At 39.5% G+C, this 12,621-nt stretch overlaps 1 protein-coding gene and 1 long non-coding RNA gene across 2 annotated transcripts in view; both read right to left on the minus strand.

Annotated features, from left to right (window-relative positions):
• Positions 1-12,621, minus strand: part of LOC114667024 (butyrophilin subfamily 1 member A1-like) — a 77,498-nt gene that overhangs the window by 25,534 nt on the left and 39,343 nt on the right. The window contains exon 5 of the mRNA XM_028822107.2: positions 278-403. Within this exon, the coding sequence (XP_028677940.1) occupies positions 278-403 (126 nt within the window). The remainder of the gene's footprint in view (positions 1-277; positions 404-12,621) is intronic.
• On the minus strand, positions 11,868-12,621 carry LOC127526033 (uncharacterized). The gene is made up of 2 exons (XR_007933664.1): positions 12,142-12,621; positions 11,868-12,110 (listed from the first exon to the last, which is right to left on the minus strand). It is a non-coding gene; the product is annotated as an uncharacterized LOC127526033 (long non-coding RNA).

Consider the following 12,621-nt stretch of genomic DNA (forward strand, 5'->3'; position numbering starts at 1 on the left):
GCTTTTTGTTTGTGGTGCAGAATTAACAATTAAAGTAATAAGAGACAGACGTGTAAAAGGTGAGTGGGAACCTGCAGGTTAAATGTGTATTCTATCTGGATCATATAATGCTTTTTTGGCAGATAATGAGCTAATGAATTGGCAGCAGACAAAGGACAAAATTATTGGTCACCATCTGGATCAGCTTTAAATGTGTCTAAATGCTATATATTGTTAATGGGAGATCATAATTCAAAGAAACTGCACTATTTAGGGATACAGCAAAAAAAAAAAATACCTCTGTTTTTCATCCAATACCATAAATACCATAAAGCTGCACCCAGGAGTCCAAGTGCAGGGAGAAGGAATAGAAGTGTAACAGCAAAACCGGCCTTCCAGGGTGAACTGGTTTGGAATAAATCAGCTGCAAGAAAAGGTAAATAATATTGTAATATTTTTCTCAAAAACATAAGAGTTTAAATTCACCATCCATCTGTTTACTCAATCAGCTTAATCCAAATTCTGGGTGCCAGGAAGTTACAGCCTATCCATCCTAGACAGCCTGAGTCCTTTGTCGGACATACTCACTTTCATATTCAGTCTGCTATAAATTAAATGTCAGTTTGTTTTATCAATTAATATCTCTACCTGTACTACAGAGTGTGAATCTATTTTGTTTTAAGGTGAAATTGATATGAAAGTTACCATGCCAGTGAAGTGGACTTTACAGTTTTAGAGATGGATGGACAGATGATGAAACAAAGGCGTTTAAAAAAGTAAGACTTTTTGTCACAATTCAAATTTTATTTTGTAGAAATATTATATTGCAGGCTTTGTGCTGTTAGATGGGCTTTATGGTATAAGAGACATGCAAACCTTCTTATAAACAGGGAATGTCAATAGACAAAGATTGAATTTTGATTTGCCACTGTAACAATACACATTAACTTATCAAGTTTTATAAATTCAGCTTCAGTGGCCATGTAACTTAGTTTCTATGAAGACTAACAGTAAACATATTCCTTTAATCTATTTTTGTACAAGGAGAGGTACCATGTTGAAGTGGTTAGTGCAACTGCTTTATGCATCCAGCATCACTATCTATGTGGATTTTGCAGGGTTTCAGATTTTTCTATGTTGGTGTTTCTTCAAGTACTCTGGTTTTTCTTCTCACAATCCATAAGAAGTGAGGGTTAGGCTAATTCATAACTCTAAACTGGCCCTGGTAGACTGGAACCCAGTGTGGACCAGTGTGGGCATGTACAGCCGCCCTAACCCAACACAGACAGGCAGAGACACAAGTGCAGCACTCAAGACACTTTTCTTTACAGCTGGGAAGCGCTTTTTCCTCACTCCCCAGAGCACAGCACAGTTCTAGCACCAAATTACAATTTACAGTTTTTTTGTTCTCATTGTCTGTCTTCCGCCTCCACTCCTCTTCCGGCAAGCTTCGTCCACTCCTCCCAACTCTGGCTCATCAAACAGAGTGAGGCAGCTCATTTTAAACAGTATTACCTAGAATCACTCCCTTTTGTGATGGAAGTTCACTGTAGGACTCCACAGCTCACCCTGGCAACCCACACGGAACCCAACAGGGCTGTACCAAACTCCAAGTCCCAGCATGCCCTGCTGGAATCCGTGGTGCCACAGCCACCCAGGAGGTCAGCCCTCTAGCATCCCAGGGAAGGTAGTGCCCTACGGATACTCTCTCCCCTGGTCCTTCCATCTAGCTGGCGTCCCGACTGGGTAATTGACATAGCTGCCCATCACACCTGTCCAGGGGTTGTTTCTTACCTTGTGCCCATCTGCTGCCAGAAAAGGTTTCAGTCTCTTCTGACCCTGATTGGACTGAACAGGTTGGAGAATGTTTATACATAGGTATATTTGTAAATATATATTTGTAATGTTTTTCAACAATTGAAGTGGCAAGTTTGTTCAGAATCTTGGCAAAGATTTCTACATTCTATATCGATTGCACTCGTCTATTTACCAGTTGTTACAGGAACAGCAGATTTGGTGCTTGAAATGGTGATTTCAATAATCAAGAGAGGCAAACAGTGTGTTCAAACAATAGGGTACTCATAGGTATGTGACGATGGCACATAAAATTTGTGTGTTGCTATATTGCACAATTCTCATTTTACTAAAGATGCAGACTATTCTGGTGTGGAGAATCTTCAGTTTTTCAACTGCAAACTGTTTATATTAAATTTTAAATGTTTTGCTCTAACGAACCAGGATGAACTGAATTTACAGGACTTTAATTACAGGCACTGCAAGAATCCTTTTGTATTGCACAAGTAATTTATGCATTTATTCCGGTGAGTTTCTTTTTGAATTACTTTATTATCCTGGGAATTGGAAATAATGACATACCACAGAACCTGTTTTAATTCTTTTATAACCTGTGAATGGATGGACGCTGTAGGATTAAGAATTATGCATCTTGAGAAAGGAAGGAGTACTTAAAAGATTAAACACTTCGATCAGAGTAATTCATCATCAGGATGAGATAGCCAATCAAATGTGTGCAATGTGTGATGTCTCAAAACCCCATGTGTGCATTTTAACTTAAATTTGGCTTGTCAAAGAGACTAAACGAGGAAGAAAAGAAGACGAAGAAAAACAACTACGAAAGGGTGATGTCAGAGATCAAGAGACATGAGGTCATCTGATTTGAAAAACATAAATATGGGCAACACAGATTACTAAACCAAAGCTGCCCAGAACATCCACCCCTTGACGCTTCAGATTTTCAGTAGGCATTTGTAAGGCTGTTTATATGAAGACTTTGCTATCTATTTTATTTTCTATATATTTTCTTCCATTTGGTATTGTTATACATTAATAAATACTTCATTGTTTTTATATTTTCTATAATTTATCTTTTAACTAGAGTGACTGAAATAATAAAAGGGCACCAAAGTATGAGTTTGATGGCTACTGTCATAATCACAAGGTTTACCAAGGCTATTGAGGTTGCTCCTCAATAATTAGAACAACTGCAGTAAAAGTAAGACATAGTTTGGTTAGTAAGTAGCACATAATCAAAAGAGTTGTGCTTTTCTGTGTTTTGTGATGACTACATGTTTATTAGAGCTGGTGACAGTGAATCCCTATATAGAGAATTACATGGAGTGACTGCCAATTGGCACCACTCAAGACTTGTCTGAATAAGATCGCTAAGTGTATATATGTGTATACAGTAATCCCTCCTCCATCGCGGGGGTTGCGTTCCAGAGCCACCCGCGAAATAAGAAAATCCGCGAAGTAGAAACCATATGTTTATATGGTTATTTTTATATTGTCATGCTTGGGTCACAGATTTGCGCAGAAACACAGGAGGTTGTAGAGAGACAGGAACGTTATTCAAACACTACAAACAAACATTTGTCTCTTTTTCAAAAGTTTAAACTGTGCTCCATGACAAGACAGAGACGACAGTTCTGTCTCACAATTAAAAGAATGCAAACATATCTTCCTCTTCAAAGGAGCAAACAAATCAATAGGGCTGTTTGGCTTTTTAAGTATGCGAAGCACCGCGGCACAAAGCTGTTGAAGGTGGCAGCTCACACCCCCTCCGTCAGGAGCAGACAGAGAGAGAGAGAGAGAGAGAGAGATAGATAAAAAAATCAATACGTGCCCTTCGTGCTTTTAAGTATGCGAAGCACCGGGCAGCATGTCGTTTCAGGAAGCAGCTGCACAGAAGGTAGCCAACGTGAAGATAATCTTTCAGCATTTTTAGACGAGCGTCCTTATCGTCTAGGTGTGCGAACAGCCCCCCTGCTCAATCCCCCTACGTCAGGATCAGAAAAAGTCAGCGCAAGAGAGAGAGAGAGAGAGAGAGAGAGAGAAAAGTAAGCTGGGTAGCTTCTCAGCCATCTGCCAATAGCGTCCCTTGTATGAAATCAACTGGGCAAACCAACTGAGGAAGCATGTACCAGAAATTAAAAGACCCATTGTCCGCAGAAACCCGCGAAGCAGCGAAAAATCCGCGATATATTTTTAAATATGCTTACATATAAAATCCGCGATGGAGTGAAGCCGCGAAAGGCAAAGCGCGATATAGCGAGGGATCACTGTACCTCTCTGTATGTGTGCTAATCTTCAAGGGCAAGAGTAGATGAACACAATAGAGGTTCCTGGTAAGTCTCAGGAATTTCATTATAATACACAAATGTAATTTAACAAAATAGAAAAGATAATGCAAACTAAATTGTAATTGGATGATACCAATGTAAACAGAATGCTGAAATGAAGAGCAAGGGAAGAAAAAAGAAAAGGATTTCAATAAAAATATCACACCATCAACACATGTAGAATTGTTTAGTGAAAACGTAATACTTTAAAAGAAGACTAGCTGTGTTTCCCATTGTTGACTGGGTTTTATTTTAAAATGTTGCTGTAAATTACACTATTACACTAAGACTATGCAATGAATTAAAAGTTCACATTGTCTTTTCAAAACATCGCTGTTGTATGATACCATTGCCTGTGCAGGGGTCATGGGGGTCAGGCAATGGAGAGATGGTTATGGATTTCAAATAATTAGCTGCTCTGCCCATGTGCCGCAGAACGCACAGAATGTTTTATAGAAAAAAAATCATACTTCTTTCTGTTTTATCGTGGCTTGTTGGTACACATTTTGCCTTTTCTTTTTATGTGTACAAACAACATGCTGCAAAAAAAGCATATTGTCACTGACAAGTTGCCTTAGCCTGAGGATCAGTGACTCACCATATGAACTGGCATTTCATAATGCAAATGACTAGATTCAGAGTGAGTGTTCAATTTAAGGATAGTGAGCTACCTAAAGAGAAATGTAAAGAGCAAGAAACCATGGGCACTCAGAGACTGCGAGGAACACATCAGCACAGCAGCATAAATGTACTGGTGCTCCTTCAATTTAAACTTTGCGCTTTGACACAATGATTATACAGCCTCTTCTCCGTCACAGAACACTCCAGCTGCTTGATGAGAAGTGTGGTCCCTTTGCCAGTGAATGTTTTTGTATATGTTACGGCCAAAACCTGAAGTTCAGCCAGTTCCCGAATTGACCGGCCATTTCGCATTTTGGCCGCGAGGTGTGGCCAAAGTCCGAAGTACTAGAAATGACCAGCATATATGCTACTTTGGCCAGCCATTTCGTGAAGTGGCGAGAACTCCCTGGTCTAAATCCGATGTGCTGATGTAAGACTGTCCGCTCAAGGTGCGAAGATGCTTAAAAATTTTCAGATGCAGATTCAGAAGTGAGTTTTCCATTTTGCACGAGAAACTGCTCAAGGCGGGTCTTGTTCAGCAAAGCGGACGCCACTTGAGACGGCCTTCCCTTCGCCCAAACACTAACCTTAAGATCAATAAAATAGGTCCCTGATGTTAAGTCACTATTTTATTGCTAAGATGATAACAGAAATGTGAAATCTACTTATATACCTGATCTTAATTATTGTGAAACAACCAAGTGGCGTCCGCTTTCTGAACATGAGCCGCCAAGGCTACACTCAACGCAATTGCACTACTAAGTGCGCAACAAATTGCTGCTCATGCCTTTTTCCTTCCGACTTTGGCTGATCGCCCCATGCCATTTCACAAACTGGCTGGCCAAATCCCGAAATCGAGGAAAAGATCGGACATTGGCCGGTCAATTTACAGCGACATTGGCCATTTCCCGATTTGGCCGGACATTTCCCGCTTTGGCCAATTTCGGGTTTTGGCCGTAACATATATATTAAATACCATTCTTCCTGACTCAATGGCACAAATTTAACTGATCACTTAGAGCCAGTTTCGCAATTAATTTTAAAAAAGGAAGCAAATTCAATTTTGCTCAAATTGCTGGCTCATTGCTAAGATTAGGTTAAAAGCAGCCCGGGCCCAGGTGCCCAACTCGGCACTGCAGTTTATGGTCTGAGCCCTGTTACATACGCCTATAAACAAAACATAATGACTTATCAAGAAAGTGAAAATATCACCTTTACTCTCTGGGCTGTGCCACAAACTAGAAATGAACCGTGACCTTTCAGACTGATCATCTGCATAAGGGATAACTTGTCCAATCCCCTGTTGGTATATTATTCTTTAGCTACTCTGTCCCTCCATCCACTCCAGGAAAAAAAAAAAAAAAAAAAAACAGGTTATGATGCATAGCACATGCCACCTACTGCAAATAAGTGTTGTGATGTGATATTTTACATATAACTTGATAAATGTTTTGCATGTCTTTATTTCTAATTTAGGCAAAGGAATGTAATTTAGTGTTTTCCCTCCCCCTTAGGAATGGGTCTGTTTGAATATTACGACAGGATTTGGGGGATGTGTTTTAAACCAGTTTGCCGAGTGTTTCTTTGCTAAAGTCATTTCTACCCCCGCAAATAGGCTAAGGTGTACCTTAACATATGGTTTGGGGGCAGGTGTTAAGATGTTCTATTCCCCCATTGGTCTGAGGTATGGCTGTTTGGAATTGGCTTGTCTCAGAGGCCTTTAAGTACCATGATGTAATATTGGCTCTAGGGGTTGGACATAACATCTATAAGTGTATGTGTTTAACCCCACAATCTCTCTCTTACCAACCAACATATGATGAAGAAGCATCTCTCTTGCTAACCTGGATGATGAAGAGAACACAATGAACAGCACAGCTCAGCAGCCATTTTGAACAGACATGTGGCTGAAAGCTGAGCACCAATGATGCCTTAACTAGAGACATTTAAGTAACTAGAAGACTGTGTGCCACCTGAACTACATATCATCATTTAATCAGGTTGTATGGTTGCCAATATTCAAATATACTTTGCATTTTGTTATTATTTCTGAATATTATCAATAATACATTATTTTATGTGTAACTTAACTTCTGCTTGTCTTTTTACTACATCTAATTGCCTAAGGTAATAGATATAGAAGGGAAGGTGGGGATAAGTTATATACAATAATACCTTATAAACAGTGGTAAGTCTGTGAGATTAGGCATTCTAAGGCTACATATTAATAATACAATAGGAGAAAGTAGAGCAATATATATTACTCTACCAAGACAAAACAATAAGACTACCTGAAAGCTTTCCTGTGAGGCGTGCACGATTAAAAAAAAGAAAAAAGAAAGTAACGGCTGCAGTATGGCACTTTGAGGAAATTTCTGCAAATGTTTTAAGCCAATCATTGATTTTTATTTACATGGATGATGTGGTCAGCCAATCATCGATGGATGAAATAATCGACCAATACCTCACCCCTACTTTGCACTTATTTGAGAGACATATAATGGCCCATGACATAAGTAATATTTGCTTCCATTAATTTATATTTGTATGGTTAGATTATTGGCCGATGCCTTTTTATAATGGGGCAACATTTGCTAGCTTCCAAATTAAAAGAATTTCACTTCTGTGCAGTGATTTTTAAATCATTGCACATGATATTTTGACTTACTCTAGGAAATATGTTATCTTCTTCTGGCAGCTGTTTTGATTTCAGTCTTTTTAGTTCAAGCAGAAATTGTATCTCAACATTTTCCACATCACAGTACCACTTTAATAAACCTTGTAACTTCTGAGAGGCTATCCTTATCTTCAGATGTGTTAAAAAATAAAAAAAATATTATGCCAAAGATACCCAAATAAAGATGTTCATGTATTAAATATTTGTTTTATATGCTTTATATTGACAGTAAAATAAAGATTTAATCAATTATTTCAACACTCTATAATACAGTAATCCCTCCTCCATCGCGGGGGTTGCATTCCAGAGCCACCCGCGAAATAAGAAAATCCGCGAAGTAGAAACCATATGTTTATATGGTTATTTTTATATTGTCATGCTTGGGTCACAGATTTGCGCAGAAACACAGGAGGTTGTAGAGAGACAGGAACGTTATTCAAACACTGCAAACAAACATTTGTCTCTTTTTCAAAAGTTTAAACTGTGCTCCATGACAAGACAGAGATGACAGTTCAGTCTCACAATTAAAAGAATGCAAACATATCTTCCTCTTCAAAGGAGCAAACAAATCAATAGGGCTGTTTGGCTTTTAAGTATGCGAAGCACCGCGGCACAAAGCTGTTGAAGGCGGCAGCTCACACCCCCTCCGTCAGGAGCAGAGAGAGAGAGAGAGAGAGAGAGATAGAGAGAGACAGATAAAAAAATCAATACGTGCCCTTGAGTATTGGAAGCACCGTTCAGCATGTCGTTTCAGGAAGCAGCTGCAGCTGCACAAAAGATAGCAACGTGAAGATAATCTTTCAGCATTTTTAGACGAGCGACCGTATCGTCTAGGTGTGCGAACAGCCCCCCTGCTCACACACCCCTACGTCAGCGCAAGAGAGAGAGAGAGAAAGTAAGTTGGGTAGCTTCTCAGCCATCTGCCAATAGCGTCCCTTGTATGAAATCAACTGGGCAAACCAACTGAGGAAGCATGTACCAGAAATTAAAAGACCCATTGTCCGCAGAAACCCGCAAAGTAGCGAAAAATCCGCGATATATATTTAAATACAGTGGTGTGAAAAACTATTTGCCCCCTTCCTGATTTCTTATTCTTTTGCATGTTTGTCACACAAAATGTTTCTGATCATCAAACACATTTAACCATTAGTCAAATATAACACAAGTAAACACAAAATGCAGTTTTTAAATGATGGTTTTTATTATTTAGGGAGAAAAAAAATCCAAACCTACATGGCCCTGTGTGAAAAAGTAATTGCCCCCTTGTTAAAAAATAACCTAACTGTGGTGTATCACACCTGAGTTCAATTTCCGTAGCCACCCCCAGGCCTGATTACTGCCACACCTGTTTCAATCAAGAAATCACTTAAATAGGAGCTGCCTGACACAGAGAAGTAGACCAAAAGCACCTCAAAAGCTAGACATCATGCCAAGATCCAAAGAAATTCAGGAACAAATGAGAACAGAAGTAATTGAGATCTATCAGTCTGGTAAAGGTTATAAAGCCATTTCTAAAGCTTTGGGACTCCAGCGAACCACAGTGAGAGCCATTATCCACAAATGGCAAAAACATGGAACAGTGGTGAACCTTCCCAGGAGTGGCCGGCCGACCAAAATTACCCCAAGAGCGCAGAGACGACTCATCCGAGAGGTCACAAAAGACCCCAGGACAACGTCTAAAGAACTGCAGGCCTCACTTGCCTCAATTAAGGTCAGTGTTCACGACTCCACCATAAGAAAGAGACTGGGCAAAAACGGCCTGCATGGCAGATTTCCAAGACGCAAACCACTGTTAAGCAAAAAGAACATTAGGGCTCGTCTCAATTTTGCTAAGAAACATCTCAATGATTGCCAAGACTTTTGGGAAAATACCTTGTGGACTGATGAGTCAAAAGTTGAACTTTTTGGAAGGCAAATGTCCCGTTGCATCTGGCGTAAAAGGAACACAGCATTTCAGAAAAAGAACATCATATCAACAGTAAAATATGGTGGTGGTAGTGTGATGGTCTGGGGTTGTTTTGCTGCTTCAGGACCTGGAAGGCTTGCTGTGATAGATGGAACCATGAATTCTACTGTCTACCAAAAAATCCTGAAGGAGAATGTCCGGCCATCTGTTCGTCAACTCAAGCTGAAGCGATCTTGGGTGCTGCAACAGGACAATGACCCAAAACACACCAGCAAATCCACCTCTGAATGGCTGAAGAAAAACAAAATGAAGACTTTGGAGTGGCCTAGTCAAAACCCTGACCTGAATCCAATTGAGATGCTATGGCATAACCTTAAAAAGGCGGTTCATGCTAGAAAACCCTCAAATAAAGCTGAATTACAACAATTTTGCAAAGATGAGTGGGCCAAAATTCCTCCAGAGCGCTGTAAAAGACTCATTGCAAGTTATCGCAAACGCTTGATTGCAGTTATTGCTGCTAAGGGTGGCCCAACTAGTTATTAGGTTCAGGGGGCAATTACTTTTTCACACAGGGCCATGTAGGTTTGGATTTTTTTTCTCCCTAAATAATAAAAACCACCATTTACAAACTGCATTTTGTGTTTACTTGTGTTATATTTGACTAATGGTTAAATGTGTTTGATGATCAGAAACATTTTGTGTGACAAACATGCAAAAGAATAAGAAATCAGGAAGGGGGCAAATAGTTTTTCACACCACTGTATGCTTACAGGGCGGCACGGTGGCGCAGTGGGTAGCGCTGCTGCCTCGCAGTTGGGAGACCTGGGGACCCGGGTTCGCTTCCCGGGTCCTCCCTGCGTGGAGTTTGCATGTTCTCCCCGTGTCTGCGTGGGTTTCCTCCGGGCGCTCCGGTTTCCTCCCACAGTCCAAAGACATGCAGGTTAGGTGGATTGGCGATTCTAAATTGGCCCTAGTGTGTGCTTGGTGTGTGGGTGTGTTTGTGTGTGTCCTGCGGTGGGTTGGCACCCTGCCCAGGATTGGTTCCCTGCCTTGTGCCCTGTGTTGGCTGTGATTGGCTCCAGCAGACCCCCGTGACCCTGTGTTCGGATTCAGCGGGTTGGAAAATGGATGGATGGATGGATGTATGCTTACATATAAAATCCGCGATGGAGTGAAGCCGCAAAAGGTGAAGCGCGATATAGCGAGGGATTACTGTAGTCCACTTGTCTTTTTTAAATGCGAATGGTAAGGAGTAAGATACTACACCAGCATTATCAGGCACAAATTTAATTTAGTTAAACATTAGAGCATTACATAAAGATGACATTAAGGCCACAGTTCATCCACAGTACACATTATGCTATGTTGGAATACTTAACTTGTCCGAAATTTCAATAAACAATTTTCTGAGCAACATTTGAGTGATAATGACTTGAAAAATAAGTCTGGAGTTGGAGAGATAATGAAGCTGAGAACAGCCTCCAAGAAAAAATGCCATTCCCAAGAGGAGAGTCACAAAGAGGGTGACAAACTGGGGACTGTGACAACATTTGGGCCTCATTGAGGTATTACCAAGTCATAATGCAGATGTCAGCTAAACAGATTATAAAGCTGAAGAATATTCTGTTTTCATTTTTACTCCACTATGTACTTCAGCATTCTTTCAGCCTTTCTAATGGTCACTTTTATGCTGTCTACGTGTGAACAGACAGAAATCAACTTGAACTCAGAAGTCTTTTTCATGAGGTGTGCTTTTTAGTTCCATATTCTCTATTGCATAATAAGTAATGTTTTATTTACTATATGTATAACTTTACATTGTTTACATTATAATTCATTGACAACATATTCACTTGATTTTTTTTCGAAGTGCATGGCTTAATTTAGCTAATTTTAGGGTTACCTGATTTACTATCATCTGCAAATTTAAACAACTTGTATATTGTAAGGAGCAAGTAACCTATTAAACAAAATTTCCTTATTCTTTTCAGATCAAGCTTTAAACATTCTTGGAACAAAATCTTTTTATAACCCTTTAGCATCTTTGACTCTTATGCTCACAAAGTTTTTCCAACTGTGTTAAATAAGACAAGTATTGTTTTAACAGATGCAGGTTTGTTCAACCAGTCCTTGAACGGAAGTCAAAAGGTTACCAAAATAACAAAAGCACTTTATACTCTTTCTCTGCTTTCTGTATTTTTGAGTCAAAGTTATTTCTTCACTACTTCTTTTTCATCTTTTCCCACTTCTAAGTGGGGTCGATATGCTTGATCAACCTTTTCCATACAGCTCGGCCCTGTACCTCTTCACCAGTAAAGTTATTTTCCTTCAGATCATCATCTACTTTATCCATCCACCTCTGCTTTGGCCTCCCTCACTTTTTCTTTCCTTGTATTTCCATTCCCATCTCTCTATTGTCCACATATTATTCATTGTGTCTCCTCATCACATGTCCATACCACTTCAACCTACTTTCCTGTACTTTCTTAGATATCTCTCTCATATTTGTAATACCTCTGACTGTCTTATTTCTCATTTCTTATTCTGTCTTGTTCTGTCAACATTCTCATTTCTGCCACATCTAACTTCTATTAATGCGATTCCTTTACTGACCATGTCACAGCTCCATACAGCATTACTGGTCTTATCATTGTCTTTAAAAAATTACCTTCAGCCTTCGCCTTCATTCTTCAATGACATACTACTCCTGATACCTTCTTTCAATTGTTCAATCCACTCATCACTCTGTGGGTTATCTCTGCATCTAATTCTCTCTCTTAGTCTACCACTGATCCTTTAATATTTAAATGTATCCACACTTTTCAATAGCTCTCTCTGCAGACTAACTTCTGAATCCTGATCAACATTAAATTTCATATATTCTGTCTTCTTCTTATTTATGTTCAACCATCTGTCTTGCAAAGCCCTTCTCCATTCTTCCAACTTCATTTTCACTTCCTCTTTTCTGGTGCTACACAACACAATGTCATCAGCAAAATGCATGCACCAGGGTGTATTGGTCTTTTATCCTGTGACTCAACACATCCACAAACATGCTATATATACATTTGCCACGTGAACTTGTGTTCTAAAGTTAATCACTTCCTATAAATTAAAAAAAATATGTTGCCCGCACTGGCACTTCACATTGTAGTCTAAGGTGCATGGAGGAAATGCTTAAAAACTTTTCAAATACATCCATTTTTTAAGCCAAGACAGTTGTTGAGTATTGTTCTGCTTCTTGCAATTATACACACACTGTAAAAGAGTTTATGCATGTTACTTTTGAAAAAAAAAAC

This window comes from Erpetoichthys calabaricus, chromosome 16, assembly GCF_900747795.2.
Source record: "Erpetoichthys calabaricus chromosome 16, fErpCal1.3, whole genome shotgun sequence".
Lineage (NCBI taxonomy): Eukaryota > Metazoa > Chordata > Cladistia > Polypteriformes > Polypteridae > Erpetoichthys > Erpetoichthys calabaricus.